The sequence below is a fragment of the Podarcis raffonei genome, chromosome Z (genome assembly GCF_027172205.1).
Source record: "Podarcis raffonei isolate rPodRaf1 chromosome Z, rPodRaf1.pri, whole genome shotgun sequence".
NCBI lineage: Eukaryota > Metazoa > Chordata > Lepidosauria > Squamata > Lacertidae > Podarcis > Podarcis raffonei.
This window is the reverse complement of record NC_070621.1, coordinates 31,718,914-31,743,311: the sequence shown is the minus strand read 5'-3', so window position 1 is coordinate 31,743,311 and position 24,398 is coordinate 31,718,914. Positions and strand designations below refer to the sequence as shown.

Sequence of the window (24,398 nt, the reverse complement as noted above, 5' to 3'; positions counted from 1 at the left end):
CAGCCCAGGTCATAGTTTCAGGGACTAGGTTGGAACAAGACGGCTGTCTCTAGGACCAGGTAAAGTGGTGTCTTGAGCCAAGTGGGTTATCATTCTCAGCAAATGTGCTCAAATCTCATCTCCCCCACTTTTCTTTTCTTTGTAAATGGAATCCAGAGCATTTCAACCCCAGGCATTGACAATTCAAAGCATTGTTTGGGAATGCATTCCCAGTTTAAAAACAAACCAAAGCAACCAGTGGTAACTGGTTTGGGATATGGTGCTGTTTCCTTATCACAGTGATACAGAAGCCTTTGCTTGTGGGAACACTTTTGCATGAACCCACAGTAGCTTGCTTATGGGTATCAATGGGTATCAGACATGGGTATCAGTATAATGGCTGTCCAAAACACTTGCACCAGGGAAACCTGGAACACTATTTAATAGGGACAATGCAGGAACCATAGGGCGGTGGCAGAGCACAGAAACACGACCCCAACAGCCACCAGGTGGTGAAGGGGAGAGATGGAGGGAGAAAAAGGGATGTCACAAAGAGATAGAGAGACAAAGAAGAGAGTGGCCCACCCTTATCAGGTGCAGAAAGAAAGCAACCAAAATGATCAAGCAACTAGCGCAACTGCCCCATGAGGAATGGTTACAATGTTTGGGAATTTTAGTTTAGAAAGTAGGTAAGTAAGGAGGGAGGGAAATTATAGAGGGGTATAAAATTATGCACGACGTGGAGAAAATGGACAGAAGTTTTGTTTGATATCCAACTTCATATAACCAACATGCTTAACTCTAATTAATGCATGAAGGGGTTAAGACCATAGAGTAAGCTGTCCTGTCAGACCTAGCTATGTCACTTCCCTTCACCTTGCGAGGAAGGGTTACCAAACTTTGTATTCTCATTTCTTCTTCCACCATGTGAACCTGACCAGTAAGGAGGTCTGAGCTGGATGCTCCAAGCTTTAGACCATATGGCTTTAGCAAGCCATCTTTGTGTTTCCATCCAAATAATAAAGAAGCATGTACCATTTTGGAAATTAATGTTATACTGCCTGTTTTTTCTTGCTTCTGGATGGAAAAGCAAATGAATCTGATCTTTGAAGAGTTTGTATGTAAACCAATTTTAACCTCTCAAACATGTGGTCTCTTTCTCTGCTATGGGAAGTGGGTAACTTTGGAAACAACTTAGAAAGGGATGTTTTAAAGGTTTGTTTTTCCATCCTTTACTTTGCTGCATGTTTTGTAATCGTAATTGTCTTCTGGGGTTCTCTCACCAAAGAGTACTTGCTCCAAATCTGGATCTAGGCATCCAGGGAATTCTACTTTATTTATACCATTTTTTATTATTCGTTAACCAAATAAACTAACATGTTTTTCTCTGTCAATCACAATAATACAAGAACCTGGGGTCATCCAATGGAGCTGAATGTTGAAAGTTTCAGGACAGATAAAAGGAAGTACATAACAAAAAAATTTTTTCCCTTCCAGTAGCACCTTAAAGACCAACTAAGTTAGTTCTTGGTATGAGCTTTCATGTGCATGCACACTTCTTCAGATACACATCTTCAGATACACAGAAGTGTGCATGCACACGAAAGCTCATACCAAGAACTAACTTAGTTGGTCTTTAAGGTGCTACTGGAAGGGGAAAAATTTTTTTGTTTTGACTATGGCAGACCAACACGGCTACCTTTCTGTAACAGGAAGTACATAGTTGAACTTTGGAATTAGCTACCCCAAGTTGTAGTAATAGTCATCACCCTGAATGGCTTTGAAAGGATATTAGACAAAATCACAGAGGACAAGGCTGTCTGTAGCTGCCATTCATGACTGTTGTGTGTTATCTCTAGTATTGGAGGTGGTATGACTCTGAATACCAGTTGCTGGGGAGCACAAGTGTGTGGGGGGGGGACTGCTCTTATGCTTATTTCCTGCTTGTGGGCTTCCTGTTGGCATCTTAGTTTGCCACTGTGCCAGACAGGATGCTGGACTAGATAGGCCTTTGGTCTGACCCAGCAGGGCTCTTCTTTTGAATACATACAATAAAAAAGGACCATCAGACCTTGGGTCACCTGGTTCTTGCTGAGAACCAGGTGGTTCTCATTGGAAGCTGCAATGTTACTCTCTGGGGCAATTTGTAATGGTGGTGCTTTGTGTTGAAACAAAGGTGAACTGGAAACTCTGGAAGCTCTGCAAACGCCATCTTGGTAGTCAAAATAACCCCACAATTAATTGGTAGATGTCGTAACAATGAGCTGAAATATGTTAAACTTCACTCTCTTTGATATAAGCTAATTGGCTTCCTTTGATGTCGCCCTTATCTGTGGAGTTTGGGGTACTGGACTCTGACCCAGAAAGGAAAACTACCTGTAAGATTTGGTTTTGTGCCACCTATGCCTTCATCTAGTCAGGTTTAATGATGGGAAGTCTTGGGCAAAGTGATGCATGGTGCTTTGTATTTAAAGAATGTATAAACATTTGCTTGGGTGTGGACAAGCTCTTCCCTCGCTGCAGATATTGTATCTGTAGAGGCTGGGAGACCTGTCATGCTGATTTGTTGTAAGTCTACACCTTTCTTTTAATAAAGTACTTGAAGTGATCGCTCTGGCATTTTTGGCATCCTTCTTTGGTGCACCTGCACCCAACCACTCCCACAAGCCCTCCTTTGCGCTGGTGGATCAGGACATGCTGAACCGCAGCAAAAGGAGAGAAGACCTGGAGCAGCATCTTCTTCCTTGGGCAAGCTATCACAGTGGTTCAGACACCATGGCACCTACATCCTGCTGCCAGGGACTGCCTCCTCCCATTCAAGACCTTTGTGCCTCCTGAAAAAGAGCTTTGTAATTAAAATCCCTGCCTGGCTGTTTTTAAAGGTAAAAGAAGTGCCTAGCTCCAGGGTAAGGTTCACACCTAGAATGTGTTAGTTAAAGAGGAAAAGGGGAGGATGAAGCTGTTTTGATTTACAGCAGTACATACCTAGCACAAGCCCTTAAAAGAATAAGTGCAAAGTTCCCCATACCACTCTGCGGCTTGCCCTGCTCAAATATTTGGGGGCACTGGCACTGATAAGCACCGGTAGGCACTGAGTAACAGGCCTCTGAAACAAATATGCACAAAAGTGGCACATGCTAATTTATTAGTACAGACCCCCTTGGTTAATTAACATGATGGATGACCATAGGAACGAAGGAAGCTGCCTCTAGCTCAGTATAGTCAACACTGACTGTCAGTCTCAAGGTCTCAAGGTCCAAGGTCTCAAGGCATGGGAAACTCCCAGTCATACCTGGAGATGCCAATGACCGAACATGGAACTTTCCATGTTCCAAGGAGATGCTCTGCCACTGAGCTACTCTCCTTCATGAGAGGCTGTAGTTCTTCCTCAAGAGCTGTCTCAGTAGTGCACTCAGGCACCCTAACAGCACAGTAAAACAGATTGTGGGTTTTTTGTGGGGTTTTTTAAAGAAGGAGCAGGAGATCTGGAGCCTCTTGCAAAAGACCTTGGAATGGTAACAATTCCACTGTCTCTGAGCAAGGCTACCAGGTCAGAAAAGGTGTTAAAAGCCCCATCCACCCCTTTTTCCCCTGCTGTCTATGGTGTGGTGATGGCAGAAGATGAACCCATCCCCAGAGCATTTGAGCTGATTCATGGCAGTTAATTATTGGACTGGAAAGGCAGAACCAGAGTTGGTGAGTCTGGAAGGTAAATGGAGAGGCTGTGGGGCTGTGGGCGAGGGGAAAGAGCAAGCTAATGGATCTCGGAAATAGCTATATGCTCTCCTTTTCCCTTGTTAGTCTGACAAGGAAACTTGGAAGTAGGGAGGATTCTTTGCTCCAAAATTAACTGCATTGTCTTCCCCCACCCCTGCATTCCTCTCCTGAAACAAAATGAAAATAGAGCAAAGGGAATTGTTAACATTGAAATGTCAAAGATCAAGCCAGCCTACCTAATCATGAGATTGGTTTGGGGGAATCGTACAATTTAAATCGTTTCGTTGTTAAAATTGTTATTTAGAATTAACAATAAAAGTATTTTCTTTGGGTCACCTTATTTAAACTAGGGACAGAACGGAACATTTGGTTCTGTTTGCATTTGAAGGCAAATCTATGAAGCCTGCACTTCCCAAAACAAAATGCAGTCATCATTTGAAAAAAGGGGGATTTTCATAGATAGCTACTGCACTGCCCAGTTTTACTCGCTCTTTCTCATTTTCTGTAGCTTTTTCAAAAGCTCCTTTTTTAAGAGTCATGGGATTCTATAAAAACGAAGGTGGGCTTCTTTTTACAGCAGCGGAGGGGAATCTGTGGCCCTCCAAATGCTGCTGGACTCTCAGCTCCCATCTGCTCCAGCCAGCATGGCTAGTGGTCAGTGACAGCAAGTGTTGCAGCCTCACAACATCTGGAAGGCCACAGGTTCCCCATTCCTAATTTACAGGGATGGGGAACCTATGGGACTTCATGTGTTGTTGGGTTACAGTTTCCGTCATCCCTGACTACTGTGCATGCCTGGAGTGGATGAGATATTCTCATCCCTGGTTAAAAAGACTGTGATAAAAATTAGGAAAAGCAAATTGGTCAGCTTCAGTCTGGTTCTCATTCCCCCCCCCCCCCATCTTAGGTTCAGTTCTGCACATCTTTACAGCAGTTCACATTTCATTATTTGCTTATATTACAAAAAGCTGCTTGTGAGAATTAATTTAAAAGCAAATTTCTCCTACAGTCCACATTTCGTATGCCATTTTGCCTAATATGTACACTTTGGCAAGCACTTTTCACTATTATTATGCATTTTTGTATGTTATTTTCATTAATATGTGCATCTTGAGGCTCGCTTCTCCCTGGTAGCTGTGTTTTCATGAACATTACACAAATACACATTTACATTGCTTAGCAAAATTTATAGAAATTTTATCTCCTCTAGACAATCATATGGAAGTCTGTTCAAAGTGAAGCCTTGCTTGATTTGTTAGCTCTTTCTTCGAGCTTAAGTATACTTGGGCAGCCAGCAAGTGCATTTGAAAGATTGCTTATCAGGACCCAAGTCCCATTGAACTCCATGGGGCTTTACTTCTAAGTAAACATTATGTTACAAAAATGAGGACATTACAGACAACCCTTCATCTCTATCCCTTCAGTGGAAATTCCTTGTTTTTTCTCCCTCTGGTCTTCTGTTTTCTCACCTTCATGCACTCAGGCAAAAATATTTACTGTTTTTGTCACTCTGACCCTGTTCCCCCCACACTTCTTAAACCCATTCACTGGCTTCCTATCCGCTACTGGCTCCTACGCAATATTCCTGTCCTCCTCTCGAAAGCTCTCAATGGCTTTGCCCCTTTTTTATCTCCCTGACCTTATTTCCTGACATGTCCCTTCCTGTGACCTTCCCTCCTCCAGCTCTACTACCCTGAGCCAGCCAAAGGTCTTCTGCTTCCTGAGATGATGCCTCCCATTTTCTGTTGTTGCCATAATTCCTCCAACCACTTCCTGAAATTGCTCTAGGCAACTACCTCCCTTATTTCCTCTGCTAAAACTTGACTGTTCCAGAAGTCCCTTGGGACACCTCCCTATTCCACCAGCGGGGAACTATTTTTTAACCTGAAGGCCACATTCCCTCATGGGATGGAACCAACAACAAAAGGACCAAGGACCAATGACAAAAATGGTTTGGGCAGTAGATGGGATTCTTACCTTGGGCACAAACACCAGAGGGGTTTATACACACACACACACACACACACACACCTCTCTTTCTAGGGGCGCAATAGGTGTTATCATTGTTGAGAGTCATATGCCAATCAGGTAAAAGTAGTCAAGGAAGGCAAAGGCAGAACTGGTGAGGAGTGTGGCCCATGGAGAGATGCAAGGGATGGATAGAGAGACCTCTCCCCACATTTTCCCAATTCCTATTGTAACTAAGCCAAAGTATGCATAATGATCTAATCTCATAGGGTTGTATTCAACAGAGTTCTAAGGCTATGACTCCATCAGTCATGATATCTTCTTCTTCTTTGATGATCACTCATAGCAGAGTAAGATTTTCTTCCATGAACATGGTCTTAACAGTGAATCCATAAGTGACTGTGGAGGCCAATTCTGGATCCACAAGTCTTTCCAGTGGGGGCTTAGGTTTCTGGGCAGGAGTTTGAGCGTCTTCATAGTCCATGACACTATTGGCAAAGGCTGTTCTTCAACTGGAGCACTTGCAGGCCAGTGTTTCCCAATTGTTGGTGTTTATACTACATTTTTTAAAAATTGTCTTGAGAGAGTCTTTAAACCACTTTTGTTGACCACCAGCATTACACTTTCTATTTTTAAGTTCGGAATAGAGTATTTGCTTCAGAAGACGATAATCAAGCATCCGAACAACATGACCAGTCCAATGAAGTTGATGTTGATGTTGAAGAATCATTGTTTCGACACGGGTGATCTTTGGCTACCATATCTCCTCTCAGCCTCCTCCTTTCCAGGCTAAACATACCCAGCTGCCTCAACCATTCCTCATCAGGCTTGGTTTCCACTCCCTTGATCATCTTAGTCACCCTCCTCTGCACACATTCGAGCTTGTCAATATCCTTCTAAAAGAGTATTCCAGAATTCTCCTTACAGGACTGAGCATTCTTTCCTTCTCCTCTCCCTGTGTGCCCTCTAATCTGTTTTGTAGGCTCCTCTAGAGGAGATTTGGGGGTGGTAAAGATGCACATTGGGGGAAGGAGAGGATCGATCTCTGTTGCCCTCACAGGAATCCTTACTCTGGCTCCCACTAGCGTAATGAGTTTATTCAACAATACGGTCCTTATTCTTGACATGCCTCCATTTCCCCAGTTTCTCTGTGGTTTCCCTGAATACATTGTAGATTGCAAGCCCCTTGGGGCAGAGATCTGTCACACCTGTTCTTTGTAAAGACATGGCAATATATAGACAATATTAATACTAATGCTAATAATAACAGAGAGGAGTAGGACTGAACTGTAAAACTGCACACTGACAACATTCCTCTGCACAAGTACCTGAAAGAAAACTCCACTGAACACAGTAGAGTTTATGAGCATACTTGCTTACGGCTGAGTGTGCCTTTCCCCTCTTCCTTCCCTGTCCCTTTTCCTCTTACGTATCATGTTTCTTAGATTGTCTTGTTTTTAATTTATTGTACACAAGCTATTATAAGAGCCTTTTTGGTTGAACAGTGGGTAGTACAAATGCTCTGAATAAATAAATAAAGGAGAGGATGGCATTTTGTTGCAGGCTGTTTCACACAAAATATAAAGAATGGTGCCTATTTGGGTGCCTGTGTGAACACATAGCAATGCTACTGTTAAAACATGCACTGGGTAGAATGAACAGTAGGTTTGCCTCCCACAGCACTGTTATTCACAAACATATTGCACAGTGTACTTTAGGCACAAAGTTGTGGAAATGTTTTTTGGGTGCCACATGTGAAAATGTCTTAAGATAAATGTGATATATATTTTTTTGGTGGCCTTCTTGGTTGCAGAGCCAAACCCTGCTGGTTTTCGAAAGATGCTGCCAGAGACAATCTCTCTAGGAAGACAAGTGTCCCAGCTGCATTCCTGATGCCAGCTATCAGGATGTTAGATACCGATATCATCCAGATCCAGCACTGAAATGCTTACAACAGAAATACTGCATCTCTAAGCCTGCCTTGGAAGGTCTCCTGTTCACACATTACAGGTTTATGTGGATAGAGTACACTTTTTGATTTGGGCAGTTCAACTGCTGTGTGCACAGGTAAACACTCTGCACACTTGTTGAACGTATGTGAACACACCTCTGAAACAGATGGAAATTTTTCCTCCAATATTAATTTTAGGTGTGATTTCTGCATAGACTATGGAACTCTGTTTAAGCTCAGAAGTACTCTCACCTTTTATTTTCACTGTAGGTGAGCCAGACCTGACCTCTGCCATTGAAAGCAGGTTATGGAAGGTGCAACCAGGTACCAGGGTATGAGTGCCTAACTTCCTGGAAAACTGGGATAACTTCTAATAAAATGCCTTTTGAGAACTCAAGTTCTGAGGATAGGCAGAGTGTTGACGGAATTTCTCTTTTCTTAAAAAAAGACATCCTAGAAGCCTTTCCCTCAACCACTCAGATTAGTTTTAATGACTCGGGAGAGGGACTCTGTACATGCTCAGAGGCAAGCTCGCCTTAAAAAAATCTTGCTATGTTCCAAAATTGAACATTGGATCTTGGAGCTTCTGGATTTCGGGGTTGTAGAGAGGTTGGTTTGAGCTCTTGAAGCTGCTTCCTCCACCGCCTCTCTTTCACTCTCTGCTGCAAGGCTGGTTGGAATCAGCGGGCGAGCAGCAGCGAGATCCCTTTAGGGACGTCTAATGGGCCGATTCCATTTCAATTGGATGACGCCACTTGGGTAGCATTAAGAGCTACGGGAAAGGAAGAGCAGGGAAGGTGGGGGGGAGAACAGGGGGAGGAGCTAAAAACACGCCCCGCCCCTCCTGCTCCCTCCATTCACAAGCGCGCAGGCTAGAGCGGCTACATTCACAAAAACAGCTCCACGCGCTGTAACCAGAGCCCGCCCCTTCGGAGACTCGCCCCGCCCCGAAGGCGGGGTTTTGCCTTGTTTCATCCGGAACGGCTCCGGTCGCTCTCCCGGCGACTGTACTTAAAACCACGGACGCGGCTTCTCCCCAGGGCGTCCCTTGGATGGAGTCCGCGGGAGCGCATCTGATAACAGCTCTTGCATCCCATTCGAGGTGAGTGCCCGCGGAAGGGATGGATGGATGGAGCCATCCAACCTTCTTCCGCGTCCTACTCCGAAGGGTTTATCGGTACCAAGGGAGTGCCGGCGCAACTTGCAATCTCTTTCTTACCCTCAGCACCTGCGCTACGGAGAGGTCCTCTGTTTTTTACACGGGGTGCTGGTGGTGGCGGCGAGGGATGCTCCGCGTTCCTCCAGGTGTTGGGAGGGAGCGTCGCTTTTCCCTTCTTGCCTGACGCGAGAGCTTTCGCGTTCAATAGAGTTCCTCATCAGGAAGGTTGAGCAGCGGCTGTGGGGCGAGCATGGGTCGCGCTGGCTGACAGTCGCGGCCCCTGTTCAGATCCATCAGCTTTGCTGCTGGAGGAGCGGCGGGTGTTCCTCTCTTGTCTCTTCAAGAAACGGCGGCAGCAGCAGCAGCAGCAGCAGCTTCCCGAAGCGAAGAGTTGCTTAAGGCAGCAGCGTGGCGCCGGGCTCCTGCCTAGGCGGGACTCGACGGCGCTCTGACCCATAATCGGGCAGCCGCCGGATCGTTTCTTCCTGCCTGGCCTGGGGGATCGCCCTGGGCACGCTTTGAGGGGAGCCTGGCGGGGATGGAATGGGGCGAGGCAGGAGGTACCTAGCCAGTAAAAACATGAGAAGATATTTCAGTTGTTGGAAGGGGTCTCTTTGTGAATGCGGGGTGGGTAGAGTTGCTTGTATGTATCTCTGGACGATCTATTCGGTGGCTGGGCGGGGTCGCTCTTTGATGCAGGGGTCGGCGATAGAGTGCTGTCTCGGAACAGCTTCTTCTTATGTGATGGAGCAAACCTGACGTGCCCGCAGAACTGCCACTTTTAGAAAAGCGGCTTCTCTCGACTGGAGGGGCTCGGTTCCCTCCCGGGATAAAATAATTGATAACGTTAACACGATTAATAATTAGTTAACGGGGGGCAGTGGTAGGTAATTTCAGACTCTGGACGCAACCCCCTCTTTAGAGGGTAAATGTGTATTGCTTCACTTCGGTAAGCCAAAATGTGCTGGTTGGGGGGAACTCCTGCTTGCTCGGCTTAATGGGGCTTCGGAACTGCCTATCCTGTTCATCCCCCCCCCTCTCCACCACAGTATATTAAGGTATATTTAGAAAGAGTATGGAGTTGTTGAGGCTTCAGGATTGTGGGATCTACTAATGTATTTTTGTTAGACTACTGAGGTCCACCAACCAGAGGTACCTACAAAATTGTGACAAGGGGGTGTGGGAGCCATACGCAAAAAGGTGTGTGGGGAAGCCATTTATCTCCTGCACCCATGATTCACACATTGCAAATCTACATCTGAGTTAACACAGGATCTGCACCAGGATCTGGTTTAATGCTCCTATTTCACAGGTGAGGAACACTGAGGCTAAAAATAAGTGTTTAGCAAAATACTACCGCCCCCCAAGAGGGTTCACCCCCTCTATTGTTCAGGTTCACTTATTGTTGGGTAAATATTAGGAGTTGAAAATCCTTGCAGACCTGCTGAAAATTGTGCAGTCGATTCCCACCTACCTTCAACCCAAAACTGCTGTATATTGCATAACAAAATCCTTGCTCACCTAATAATAGTCTTTGCCATGCCTTCATTTCCCCCAGATTAGTTTGGCAGATTCACCTTTGGTGAAAGTGCTCAAAAATAGCCATTTATATATGTGTGTGCATGTGTTAAAGGGTTGGGCAAAGTCATGGGTGATAGAAGTCTCCACGGCTATTCACTGTGGTAGCTAGGTGAAACCTCCAAGTTCAGAAGCAGTATACCTCTGAAAATCAAATGATTGAGGCAAACCACAAATGGAAGGGTCCTTGCCTCTTAGAAGCTTAAAAGCCTTCAAGCTGTGTTGGCTAGCAACTACTAGAAAGGGAATGTTTGAACGAGGGACTCCTTGGTCTGGTCAGCAATGCTGCCTTTTTAAATTATTTGCAGGAGTGATGGAGGGTTCATATCCAGAAAACATAAACTTGGGGAGGTGTTAGATGTGCCAGAGAAGGGAGAACAGGTTTTTTTGGGGGGGCAGGGGATGACAGGTGTGTGATGTTTATTATGTCCATTGTAGCTAGAGTAGGATTTGAGGGATAATTAGGGTTGGAGATGCATGGTATCAAACAGCATATCTGATTATAGCTGCCAGCTGCAGCAAGTGACATGTGATCTGGTAAAAGGTGTAGATGTGGGGCTTTCCTTGTTCTTTTTTTTTTTTTAAGGAGATCGTGAACTCATTTAGGGAAAGGGCTGAACTCATTCAATAGCAGAGCACATGCTTTGAATGCAGAATGCCCCATATTCAATCCCCAGCATCTTCAGGCAGTGCTGCTGCTTGCCAGTGTGGACAGTACAGAGATAGGTGGACCAGTTGTAGAAGGCATCCTCCTGTGTTCCTAACTCCTACAGGCAGCTGGGAAGCAAAACCTGAAAGGGGGCTGATGGACTGGAGGGAGAGATTCAGTACTGGGGCTGGGGGAGGAGGGATTGAACCATCAAAGGTGGTGATGAAAGGATGCAAGAATGCTTGATGAGGCAAAGGGGAACTTGTTAGCAGTAACACACCTGGATAATTTAAATTCCATGGGCGAGGGATGTGTTGGAAAATAATAAAAGAAATTAAGCAAGGAAATTGGCATGCCTCCTTAATTGGGGTGAGAGGGTAGGCAGGCTGGTTATTTCTAGCTAGCCAAAAGGCTTCCAGTTACTGAAAGATCTTTTACTCCTTAACTCCTTTGCCATTACAGCAGCTTGATAGAGTTGCTGCCCATTAATAATGCCTTAACTACATAGCATTTGTATTGCATATTGCAGGTGCTAAAATTGCTTTGCAGGCATGGCACTGAGAAATCCTTGCAAAGCTTTGCAAGGTAGGCAGGTAGCATTACTCCCTATGGCAGGTGGGGGGCTGAGGCTGGGATGTGGTGGTTCCAAGGAACCTTCAGTGCAGGCGAGCCCAGGAGTAAGTTTTCCTATGTTCACTGGGGGCTGCTTTTGGGATAAGATTGCAGCACTTGTGAGTTTGTGACTGAGGCAAGGATTTCATTGAGGACTTCTGAAGCTGCAACTAGCATTATTTAGCCCTGTGGTACACAGGCATCCACCCCACACAAGAGAGATCAGTATTGTTTTAAAAATCCAAATTCTTTTTTAATTAGGCCACACCCTCCTGGATGGGACCAGGTTGCTGCTGGAAAAGATGCTCCTGGGATAAAGCAGGGCTATCTTGTTGAATAGAGTTGAATAAGGAGAACAATTATATATATGCATGCATGTGGCTTGTGTGCTTGAATGGAAGGAAATGCTTTATGTGCAGGCTCCAACCTGTCTGTATCAGAATATTCACACTCAAATCCATGTCAATCTCCCCGTTTCAGGAAGAAAACAAACAAACTGCTTATCAGTTCTGCCTAAATAGAAGCATTTTGTGTAAATCAAAAGTGCATATCTTCTTCTTGGACCAACTCTTCCACTGGCATAGAAGATTACCTGCTTATTCATTTGTTTCTAATGATAAGGTAACCAGGTAATAGTAGTCTTCATGAAAAACTGGGATGGGATAAATAGTTGCCTGGATGATTTCAGTTTTTGGGGTTAACAGTTGGGGAAATGATCACTTTCTCTCCCCTTCTCCTGCTCTGTGTAGGAACAATGAATTGTCAGTTTCCAGCTGCCCCATAGATCTGTGGGGACTAATATTAGGGTGAGAAAATCTAACCTAGGGCTAAATCAAAATTGCAGCCCAGCCAACAAATCATCTTTGCTGGACAGTATTTGGGTAGCATATGAAATGGCTGCTCCAGTGTCTGCACTCATTGCTTCGGTTTGTAAAAATCAAGGCTGCACAAGGATTTACTAAGCCTGCCATGAAACTGCACGCTGTGTGCCCTTCTGTGCAATATCTTGTGGGTGTGTTGGGCTGAGCATCACAAGAAATGATGGGGAGTACAGTCAGAAGCACTTTCTTCTTCTTTAAAGTGTCCAGGTGCTCTGTGGGGTGGCAAAGGAGGAAATAGGTCCCCGAGTTGAGTCATGGCTCAAGTGAAGCCTTTTTTTTGTAAATTGGGAGGGCCACACTTAAACTTGCTTTCCACCTTGCTTCATCACTTTGGTGTCGGGGAATCATGATAGCTGGTTGGCAGAGGTGTGACTTGCCTTCTGCCGAAGAGCGAAGGGGGTCATTAGCTCCTCTTGTCTGTCAGGCGCTGCTTTGCCATCCTTTTTCAATGGCTTGCTCTGTAGTGTGGCTTCCCCACTCAGCTGCTGTGGCTGCCAACTCCTTTCTATTCACCCTCTCTGCCTCTCTCCCCTTTTCCCTTCACTGCAGTATCTATTTCAGTCCCTCCTGCCGGCTGGATTGGATTCATCGCATCCGGAATGGCAAACAATTTATTGTCATTCAATCCTCTTTTCTCTCTTCTTCATCTTCTCCCTCCCTCCCCTCCCTCCATCAATCCTGTTTGGTGCTGGAGAATCTTGCTGGGTCCTAAAGGTTGTCCGGTCAAAATTTGGGCTCAACTAGGCTAGCATGTGAATAATAGCTTTTACAGAAAGGTTGTGCTTCTGGAAATTTAAGATGTTGCCTTATACGGAGCCAGACCATTGATCCATCTCGTTCAGTATCATCTTCACTGATGGGCAGTGGCTTTGAGGACCTTCCCCTTCTGTATCTGGAGATGCTGGGGGGTGGAATCAGGTACCTGCTGTGTGAAAAGCATGGCCTCTACCACTCAGGTGGGCCATCTGCACATTGGTGGCTGAAATTCTATGCTGAGAGAAGCTGAAATTGTGCATTCAAACCTCCCTTGGTGGTCTTAAGGACTAGAAGCACTGTGTGTTTCATTGCTTAACAAAAAAATGAAGATTCTCAGGCTACCCAATCTGATGAGTCCTGTCTGTGCATCCTGTTCAAAGTTTCAAATTGGGCAGTGTAAATTTGCAGGACTACAGAATGGTGCTTATTGGTTCAAAGTTGTGGCATTGAACCCATGCCCAACAAACAGCTTTTCAGCTAAGAAAACAACAACCATCCTTGCAATTGCCTGTTGAGTTAGGCTACTTGGAGAGTTATCAATATGTCTGACCAACCCAGATGAACGGGAGATTTTACTTGCATCTATATAGAAAGACAGCTTTGGGGGGGGGATCCTGGTTGATAAGATTGGTTGTCAACCAGCTCAGGCATTGCACTTCTGGCCCAGAAGAGGGGCTGTGAGGTTCCAAGTCAGGCAAGCCTGCCCTTGCTGGCTGTATTGCTCTGAGCTCATTTCACTGTGATGGTTGTGGTTGTTACACAAAGGTGGTTTATATCCCACCTTTCCTCTAAGGCGTTCAAGGCAGCATACATGGCAGCATACATGGTTCTCCCTCCTTCCCATGTTATCTCCACAACAACCCTGTGGGGTAGGCTGAGAGAACAGTGACTGGCCCAATGTCACCCAGTGGGCTTCATGACTCAATGAGAATTTGAACTCTGGTCTCTCAGGTCCTAGACTAAAACTCTAACCACTGCACCAACTCACTCTCTGAAGCACCTGATCCGAAGTTCATACTTGTGCCAGAGACAGGGCTTAGTTTAGCTACCCATTTAGCTTAGCTTCCTCTTCACTGTGCCTTTCTGCTGGATTGCATCTCATGCTAACAATACAGTCCTATACATGCCTTCTCTGAAGTACCATAGGGGGCACTGACTCCCAGGTAAGAGGGTATTAGATTTGCAGTCTTCACACAAGAGTTTACATGTGCCTCTTTCTCCCCTCTCTGCCAGCTAGCAGTACTTAATGCAGCTTGTCAACATGAGGCAGAATACAGAAAAGAAATAGTATGCACTCTGTAGTAGTCAATGTAGATTTTTAATCTTGCATGGGAAGCTGATTTAAGAAAAGATCCATGTCAGCATTGTGAAAGTGGGGCAAATCCTCCATTGGAGGAATAGGTAAAAACATGCTGGGTTTTGCAAGCAGGAACAAAGCCATGCAAATTCCCCAATATGCATAGAGATAACCCTTTTCCTTTGCACAAGGAGGACCTTGCCCTTTGTGCAATGCCTGTTTTAGCTTCTATGCATTAGCAAAACTTTCCTCAACATGGAAGCCTTCCAGATATTGTTGGACTACATCCCTCATTGGCCAGAGGCAGCCTGATCAATGGTTAAGGACAATGGGAGTGGTAATCCAAAACATCTGGAGGGTACCAGGTTGAGGAGGGCTGCTCTGGCACTGAGATGCTTCCACCACCATCCAGAATGGGGGTGTACTTCAGCAGAGCCCTGCAGGTAACTATGGCTCTCTCCTTGTCTGTTTATAGTTCAACAGATAAACTCTACATACCGAATGCTTGCAGCTCTTTCCTGAACAATCATGAGAAGAGTGATGTATAATGGTATGGGGAACGAGACAATGTTGCTGTATCCAGTGGTAGAAAATTTCCCAGTGCACTGTTTTTCCATAGAAAAATTTCCATTTCACATGTTCATAAGCAACAATTAATGGGTGCCAATTGCAAAAGCAATATTAGGCAAGCTTGGCAAATTCAGAGCTTTAAACTCTGGTTTCCTAAATACAAGTAAAATAAAAGCATGCTAAAATAGATCACACTCCAGGCCAGCAGAATTCACACACACACACACACCCCGAAGCAAAATGCCTCAATTTGCATAGGAAATATTTACAACTCAACGTCTTCCAGGAAACTCACATCATGGCATCTCCTCCTCCCTGGACTTAGAGATGCATGATGGAGCTGGTATTGCTTTTCTCAGCCTCTTGCGGCCAGCCAGCCAGCCATGCTGCATCACCCAGCTGCATCCAGGAGCTTTACTGCCATGAATTTCTTGAAGAGTGAAAGCCTTGTGCTCTTTGCCTGCCAAACTTGGTGAGCATGAGGGGGGGGCCGGGTGTTGCGTGTGTGTGAAAGGAACGGAAATGGAGAAGAAGAAGAAAAAGAAGAAAAGGGGAGGGGAGAAATGAGGGTGTAGAAAGATTGAATGTAGGGAAAGAAAAGATGCTGTTAAAGAAAATGGTCCTTTGCCGTGGGTTCCCCCTCTCTGAGTTCACACCTCACCATAGACGCTATTATCCACTTGTTGCCACTCTCTGTGGTCAGCGATTGTACCATTTTCCAGCAGGAGTGAACCAAGGTATGTGCTCTTTACTCTTCCCACTGCTTGCTTGTTTGGCGAAAGGGAGTGAACAGGCAGAAACCACAAGGAGCAGTAGCCAGGAGGCCCAGGGAATTGTGTGAGTGGGCTTTGATGGATACCCAATAATGCTGACCCCTGATGGTTGGCTTCCTAATGGAGAATGTGTTGCAAAGAAAATGCTGAGCTGAAAACATAAAGCACATGTTGTTGGTGAGGTAGCACCCTTCACTTGGTAGGTAATGAGCCTCCTGGGTGATTTTGAGTTGTGTACTCTGGCTTCCAAACTTTTTGGGCATGGTTACATGCACACCATACATTTAGAGCACATTTGAAGCACCTGGCATCCCCAAAGAATATTGGAAGCTGTAGTTCACCCCTCACAGAGTTACAATTCCCAGCACCCTTAACAAATTACAGTCCCCAGGATTATTCAGGGGAAGCCATGTGCGTTAAATGCATGGTAAATCTGGAAGTCATTACCATTTCTTCTCCTGTATTCTATATTTAAGGTACCTGTGTATTTAAAGTTCCTGTGTTTACTCTGGTAAAAAGAAGAAGAAGCCGCCTTCTGCACATGCTCAGTTGCTGAAGACACATTATGACACATGGGCCTGATTCGAAGAAAGCTCTGGTCCCTCTTCTCTTTGCACCTGCCACCCCCCACTCCCCCAACCTAATCCTACAACTGTTTCCAAGCTCATCTTGCCTTGCCTGGAAGCTCAACTTTGCTTTAAATGAATCTGGGCTAGCTGTTTTTTTCCCCTTTGGCAGGAGGAACACCCAACGTAGTGCTGGCTTTTAGCAATCAAAGGAAGATGGCTCTTGATCTTCACTCTTCTTCAAGGTCGACCTGGCTAACAAAAATCAATCTTCCCACTGCTCTTTTCCTCATTTCATCCTGCTCAGGCAGCATTTGTTACCAGCTTCTCTGGCTTCATTGACTCACTTGCCTATATAGAGACTAGTTTGCTGACCTTAAAAATGGGGGGGAAAGACCAGTCTCCTCCTCTAAGGAGGGAGAGACTCCTAAAATTGTAGGGAAGAATAGCCAGTGTGGGACTTTTTGGCTTAAAGCATAAATAGCCCCCTACAATGATTTTGTCTTGGCTCCTGAGAGCCTAGGGTAGGGATGGATGACTCTATTCATTTCTCATTTTCCTAGTCATAAGTTCAGTTCTCCAAATTTCTGCATGAACCTGTGACATGCTTTTTAAAAGTCCTGAAAATTCACCCTCGTCCTTCTCTCTCTCTCTCTCTCTCTCTCTCTCTCCCTCTCCCTCTCTCTGAATATAACACTTTTATATGTAATTTTGCCAGCTGTACACATTTTTGCAAGCCACTTATCCTAATGTTGTGTTGTTGTACTATATTGTTACCAGTTCTTGCATTATTATGCACACTGTCCCTTAATGTGTGTATTTTGGTCTGAGAACTGCAGTGCAAAATTCAGAGAAGTGTTAATTTTGAAGGATGGCTGCATTTCAGTTCCAGTATGACTTCAGAAAGTGTGGCTTTTAGGTGGGCTTGCATTAAAAATTAACCAAATTGATATTTTTCTTCTTCTACTAGCCTTGGTGTTCTGGACCCTAGTTTGAGTAGCCGTCTATTGCCCCATACTGAATAACTTTTTCTCAATCTCCCTCCCCCTCCCTGTCTTCTGGGGATTCTAGGGCACTTCTAGCATGGGCTTGGTTTGCAGATGGGTTGTTGAGATATTGCAGATGGGGTTGTGGGCAACTTCCTCCCCCCCACCAACCTTGCCAGATTTTCTCTGGAAAGGGTCAATCTGAATTAAATGATGGTAGGGATATGGGCTGGGTCTCCTACACTGTGAGAAGGTTGGCATTGCTCTGTGGATGGAATGAGGAGCCTCCAGATGCTACTGGACTGCAACACTCATCATCCCTGATCAATGGCCATGCTGACTGTGGCTGTTAGGAGTTGCAGTTCAGCAGCATCTGGAGGGTCCAAAGTTCCCCATACCTGCTGTATGGGCATGTAAAGGAAAGAGTACCCAGTCCCACTGTGCACAAAGTAGCAGATGAATCACCTTGCCTTGTACAAGCCAGGTGCCACCTTGCCTGAAAGGGAGGGTTGCAATTTTAAGCCACAAGATGTCCAGAGGCTCCCAACATTCTGTGATAGCAATGCTTAAAAAATGAATTGCCTGATGTGTGTTAATAGGCACAATATTTCTTCATGAGTACCAGCTGTGCCTTGCTGTTTTTTAATTGGTAGTTCCAGCCCACTGCAAGAGATGCATGTCCCACCCCTCCCTCCATAAAAGTTCCTGATCCAAGACTATCAGCCAGACACAGCGTTTCTCAACGTTGGGCTGCCAAATATGGCTGGACTATGACTCTTACCATACCTAGCTAGCTGGACCCAGTGGTCAGGGATGAATCATAAAATTGCAGAGTCAGAAGGGCCTCCAAGCACCATCTAGTTCAATCTCCTGCAATGTAGGAATCTCAGCTAAAGCATCCCTGACAGATGAACATCCAACCTCTGCTTTAAAACCTTCAATGTAGGAGAGTCTACAACCTCCTTGGGAAGTCCATTCAAACAGCTCTTACTGTCAGAAAGTTCTCCCTGATGTTTAGTCAGAATTTCTTGTAACTTGAATCCATTGGTTCAGGTCCTATCTTCACAGCAGGAGAAATCAAGCTTGCTCCATCTTCCATGTGACAGTCTAACAACATTTGGGGACCAAAAGTTGAGAAAGGCTGCTAGAGCAAGGATGTCTCAATTTCTCCTCTGCCCCAGCAAAATGTCTCGATTGGTCTTTTACTGTTGTGATTTAACAGTGGGGTGGACTTTTCCCCCCCTTTGCTTTTTGTTTCTTCTCCTGCAGGATCTTCTGATGTTCCCTGCTGACTGGAGCCTTCATCCTTCCCCAGAATGCCCTTTCCGGCCAGCACCACTGAGCGCAGCTCTGAAGACACCATGGCTTCAGCGCCTGAGGATTTCCAGCAAGTCCTTTCCATCGACCAGATTTGTGCCATCCGTGCCACCAATGACTACGTGGAGAGACCTGCCTCATCCAAGCAATCTCCCTCCACTCCATCCCAGTCGCAAGCAGCCCACAAGCAGGAGGTGGCTCAGGAACGCCTGGTGCCCACCACCATCCAGGACCTTCAGCCTGGCCAGCCACCCCTCCAGCAGCCTCTGAGCCATTCCAGCACTGCCAGCTCCATCTCCCACAGCACCACAGCCTCAGAGCAGAGGCTCATCACACCATCGCACTCTAGGCACTCGCTTGTCCGGAATCAGCCCCAAGCAGGCGACCCAAAGCCTGAGGAGCTGCAGAAGGGGACATCTGAGAAGCCTCGTGTCGCCCATGCTGGCCACCTCTTCATCTGCGAGGAATGCGGCCGCTGCAAGTGTGCCCGCTGCATGGCGACACGCAGCTTGCCCTCTTGCTGGCTTTGCAACAAGCGCTGCTTCTGCTCACCAGAGAACCTCATTGACTATGGGACTTGCCTCTGCTGTGTCAAGGGCATTTTCTACCACTGCTCCTCAGATGATGAGGACACCTGTGCCGATGACCCCTGCTCTTGTGGCCCGGGATCCTGCTGTGCCCGCTGGGCTGCCATGAGTTTCCTCTCTTTGTTCATGCCCTGCCTGTGCTGTTACTTTCCCACCTTGGGGTGCCTCAAACTTTGCCAGTGGGGCTACGATGCCTTTAAGCGGCCTGGTTGTCGCTGCCAGAACCACACCAATACTGTCTGCAGGAAGATCTCCACCACAACCAGTGGAGCCACTCTCCCTAAGACTTTGGACAAGCCAGTATAACTTCCCACAGGAAGTGGGCGGGGGGGGGGGACACCCGGCTGTTCTTCATCATTGTGTTGTTCCTTCAGGTTCCCCTGCTGGAATCTTACAGCTTGGGAACAAAGCAGTGATGGAATAGCCAGCCAGCTATGCAAGCTCCCTTTGGAGCTTGTTCCGTGATAGATATAAATTGTCCCTGTGAGCAAGATTAGGCTCTAGGGCTTTTAATATGTCCTCAACATTGGACAAGTAGAGTGGGAAGCTGAGGCATGCACTAAATCAGCATGGTTGGTGGTGGTGGATGGGGGGGGGGAGGGTGTAGTTTTGCTATAGGATGGCTCAGGATTCTGACCTCCAGAATGCCTTATGAGTTGCTCTCCTGTGGTGGGTTTTAAAAACAAAACAAAACCAGAAAGGAAAAGGGTATTTCACCCAAGCACTATGATAGCCTGAGAAACAGTCTATTGTAAAAACAAAACAAAAAACAAATCCCATTATTTTTTCACTTATGGTACCCATCCCTAATGGCTTGTATTCTGCTCCTTCTGCCATGCACAATTTGCAGATGGGGGAGAGGCTAGCAAAACTGTAGCAAATGCAAGGTAGCTGGGCCAAGTGTGGGATGAGCACCTTCAGTAGTTCTAGGCTGGGGAGATGCAAAACTGTTGAGGGTTGATAGCCTCCCTAAAAGGAGGAGAAAGCCCAAAAGCTTATGTGTCTTTTTTAAAAGAAAGGAAGGAAGATTGGTTCACCAATTTAGGATAAAACCTCTTTACTTTTTGTAGGGGTGGCAAAAGTTGGAATCATCATTCACTGTAGCAACAAAGGGGTAGTTTAAAGAGTCTTGCTAGCCTAAAACAAAGCAAGCCCTCAATCTCCATTTCCTCCTAAGCTTATCTGGTACCAGATACCATGGACAGTCACTGTGAGTCTAAAGCCAGAAGTGACTCCTTTGGCTGATCTTAAACTGCAAGGCATTTCTGGGTCTTGCAGGCAAAAGTCACTTCTATGGTTGATGTATCCTTTCTCCCATCTCTTCAAGAGCAGAGGCCTTCTCAACCCAGTCAGATGGCCGGAGTACAAGAAGTATATTATTATTATTATCATCATTATTTTAAAATTTAGCACCCACGACAGTTTCTCTTTGAAACAGTGAGTGGTGTTGTTGTTGTTGTTGTTTTTAAAAAAAGCTCAAGGGAAAAGAGTTATGGTTTCCTTTGCCTGAAAACCTTAGCTGTCAGTTAGGTATATCCTGCAATTTGAATAGAGGGCGGGACATATGCAGTGCAATGGGTTATGTTTGTCATTGACTCCTCCCTGCCTAACCCAAAGCACTTTGGTTCCACTTGAGTACAGAAGGATGATGTAGGTATGGCTCAGAAAGTTTTATGCTATGACTTTTAGGAGAGACTGACCCAGGAGCTAAGGAGCAGACATTGTGTGCAGGAGGTTCCATACTTGGCACCTCCAGGAAGGGCTTGGGAAGGCTCCTGTGTGGAACTTGGAAGATGTGCTGCCTGTCAATGCAGATAGCACTTTGCTGGCTGGATGGCTGATCTGATGAGGTATGAAGAAGGTGTGATAGCTCAAAGCATTATATATACCTTTTCAGGTAGCAGGTAAACCTGTGGGTTATATCCAAGACTAGTCCTATGTAGAGAATAGGACTGTTGACATAGAGCAAGCTGTTGCCATTAATGGACATGACTACCTTGGGTTCATTACTTTTAATGGGTCTACTCTGAGTAAAACTTGGTAAGGTACAACCCCATGTCTCCTGTGGTCAAAGGAGCAGTCCCTCTGATCCCCTGCAACTCCCTAGATATTGACTTAAAACATCTGTCATCCTTGACCACAGTCTGTGCTGGTGGGGGTTAATGGGACTTGGAATCCAACAAGATATGGAGGGCAGCAGGTTCCCCACCCTGGCCTTATAAAAAAATGGGTGGGGAGAGGGTGGTGGTGACAAAATGTGTGTTACTCAGACCCTTTGGTTCACATTCTTGTTCCTAAATTTGCATGTTGCTTCTGCTTATTTTCATATTAGTTTTGTAAATGTTTAACCAAGGCGGGGATGAGAAACCTTTTTCAGCAAGAAGGCTGCATTCCCATGTTGGACAACCTTTTGGGGGGCCACATACCAGTGGTGGTGGGTTCAGCTGCAAAAGTGGGTGGGGCATGTGGATGTGGCTGATCTGTGTAGATTCCAAGTCTGCAAAAGCTACATACGACATCTCACCATCCTTGGTCTAGGCAAGCAAATGACATTAATTATAGTTCAAGGACGCATTCCAGCCTAGCGAAATCATTCAAGGGGCATGTGGTCCCAAGGGCCATATACAGAGGTGTGGAGGGCCACATTTAATCCTTAGGCTTCAGGTTACCAGACCTGGACCTAGGGAGTGAAAAGGAGATGAAAATGGCCCACACACATTGCCATCCCAGATGAATGCATGATAGGTAGACGCCAAACTAGGCCTGCTCAGCATGCTCTCTGCTGCTCAGATTGCAAACCTGTGGCCTGTTAGTCAGGGTTCTGCAATCCAGCAAAGAATGGTGACTGAGCCACTGTTAGGTTAAGTTGTCCTTCTATGATCCCACATTGTCCAGGCATGCCTTAGACCCACCAAAGGGAATGGTTTTAGAGTTGGGTGTGGTGCTGCTTCCTTTTGAGGGCACTGCAAGTTGGGTGCCCAAGCATGTAGGCCACAGAAAACACCCCGCCAATTTCTTCTCATTGTTTTAGAAGTTGCTTTGATTATATTTTTGAGTGTGCAATTGTTAGTGACATACATTTATGATGGCTTGTGATAACCTGCTATGAATGGTGCCATAGACAAGATCTGGCTTCTTGGTACATTTCTGCTAATGCCAAAGGACTCTCTTAAGCTGTGTGCATTATGCCAGTTTCGGGCTGCTTTGTTTATTGGAGTACTTTAGAGGCTTCTTTCCAGGGGTTTCTTGCACTGTGTTAAGTGGAATGTGGACAGTGCCAGAGGCTGTTTTTCGTCCAAATCTTGGTTGCCACTTCTGATCATAGTGGCCTCCTATTTGTGGATTTGGAAGCATTAATGCCTCTTATTTTGTTTCCTTCTAAAACTTTTTCCCTATCCCCCCCCCAAAAAAAAGAACCCTGGGAAAAGGGTGGCTTCTTTTTCGAAAATGGGTGAGAACAGGGCATGGTTTTTTGCAGAGGTCAGAACAACATACCCTCCAACATTTCTCCAATGAAAATAGGGACGTCCCATTCCATAATGATAATTTTATTATTTATACCCCACACACCTTACTGGGTTGCGCCCAGCCACTCTGGGCAGCTTCAAACATATATAAAACCAAAATAAAACAGTTAAAAACCTTCCCTATACATGATTGCCGTCAGGTGGCTTGGGGGGGTCGGATAACTCCATACCCTCCTACATTTCTCTGATGAAAATAGCGACATCCCAAGGGAAAGTGGGACATTCCGGGATCAAATCAGAAATTGGGATGGCTTCTCTAAATCAGGGACATCCCTAGAAAATAGGGACACTTGGAGGGTCTGCAGAACAACAGAGATGGTTCTTGTCTGACCCAGTCAGGTCTAAATAATCACTCATGTGTAGCAGTAGAGTCCTTCTCAAAGACCCATGGACTCTCTTGCTGCCTAGGCACTAGTCACAGTTAGGGGTGTAAGGGGGCTCCTTTTTCCATTCCTCCCTGTGTTCATTGTATGAAGCACTGTTTCCACCGCACTGCAGTTCCTCTTCTACCAAAACCTGTGTTAATCGTCTTGCTGTCCACTGTGGTGAAATTAAGTAACTTATGTAAATCACATTGTCATTAGTTATTCCACGTCATCCATTTCAATACAAAGCAAATGTAATGCATATATAGGAGGTGGTGATGGGGGGACGCAAACAGTTAGGTATGGCTAGTAAACTGAAAGCAAAGACAGTGAATACTGATTGTATTTGTTAAAATGGTTTCTGTTCTGGATATGGGATTAATAAGTGAACACCAGCAATTTCTGCTCCCGTTTCTGTTGCAAGGGTGAAACAGCATTGTATTTGGTCCCATTAGTTTGCATAGCCGCCAAAAAAAGAATATTTTGGGTCTCTGGGCCCATGCAACTCCCTGAAGTAATGTTGCCTGCTTTCTCCCTTGACCCCTTGTTACAACAAGGTTATATCCTCTGTTTGAAAGCACCTGCCCTTTGTCAGGATGCTTTGAGTAGGTTTATTTCCTCCTCCAGAAGGCCCCTTGCATTTGAGATCCAAAAGGACCACAATACTATGGGATTCAAGACACTCTCACCCTCTGTTGGGTAAAAAAAAAAAAGGCATTTTGTATAGTGTGTCCTCTAAAATTGTGTCCTCCCCCTCACCTCATACAAAGCATAATACCTGCTCATAATCTACCATCTCATTGTGTATAGATATATTTTTACCACACTTTTACCATTAAAAAAAATATTTATTTGAAATGTTTATTTTAAAGTTATTAAAAATTGCATCTTAATGTATTTATTATAACGCTCTTAGTTGTGTGCCTCTTTTCCTCTCTTTCTCTCGCAAATCTAATTAAGCTGTTGCTGAAACAATGCTGAAATTTGAAAAAAAAAATTCTATGGGTGGTGTTCGAAACCACTTCAATGCAGCTATTCAATAAAATATATATTAATTTTGAATCCGTTTCTTGTTCTGGTCTTTGTGGAAGGTGTAGTGCAACTACTGAAAAGGCCCTGTTACAAGTCTTTGTGGGAGGTGTAATGCCACTACTGAAAAG

General features: G+C 45.4%; 1 protein-coding gene across 1 annotated transcript; it reads left to right on the top strand.

Moving 5' to 3' along the window:
- Positions 1-8,575: 8,575 nt before the first annotated feature.
- SPRY3 (sprouty RTK signaling antagonist 3) lies at positions 8,576-24,300 on the top strand. Its single transcript, XM_053374069.1, has 2 exons — positions 8,576-8,717; positions 18,712-24,300. The coding sequence occupies exon 2, from the start codon at positions 18,759-18,761 to the stop codon at positions 19,650-19,652; it is 894 nt and encodes a 297-aa protein (XP_053230044.1). The 5' UTR covers positions 8,576-8,717; positions 18,712-18,758; the 3' UTR covers positions 19,653-24,300.
- The last annotated feature ends 98 nt before the right edge of the window (positions 24,301-24,398 follow it).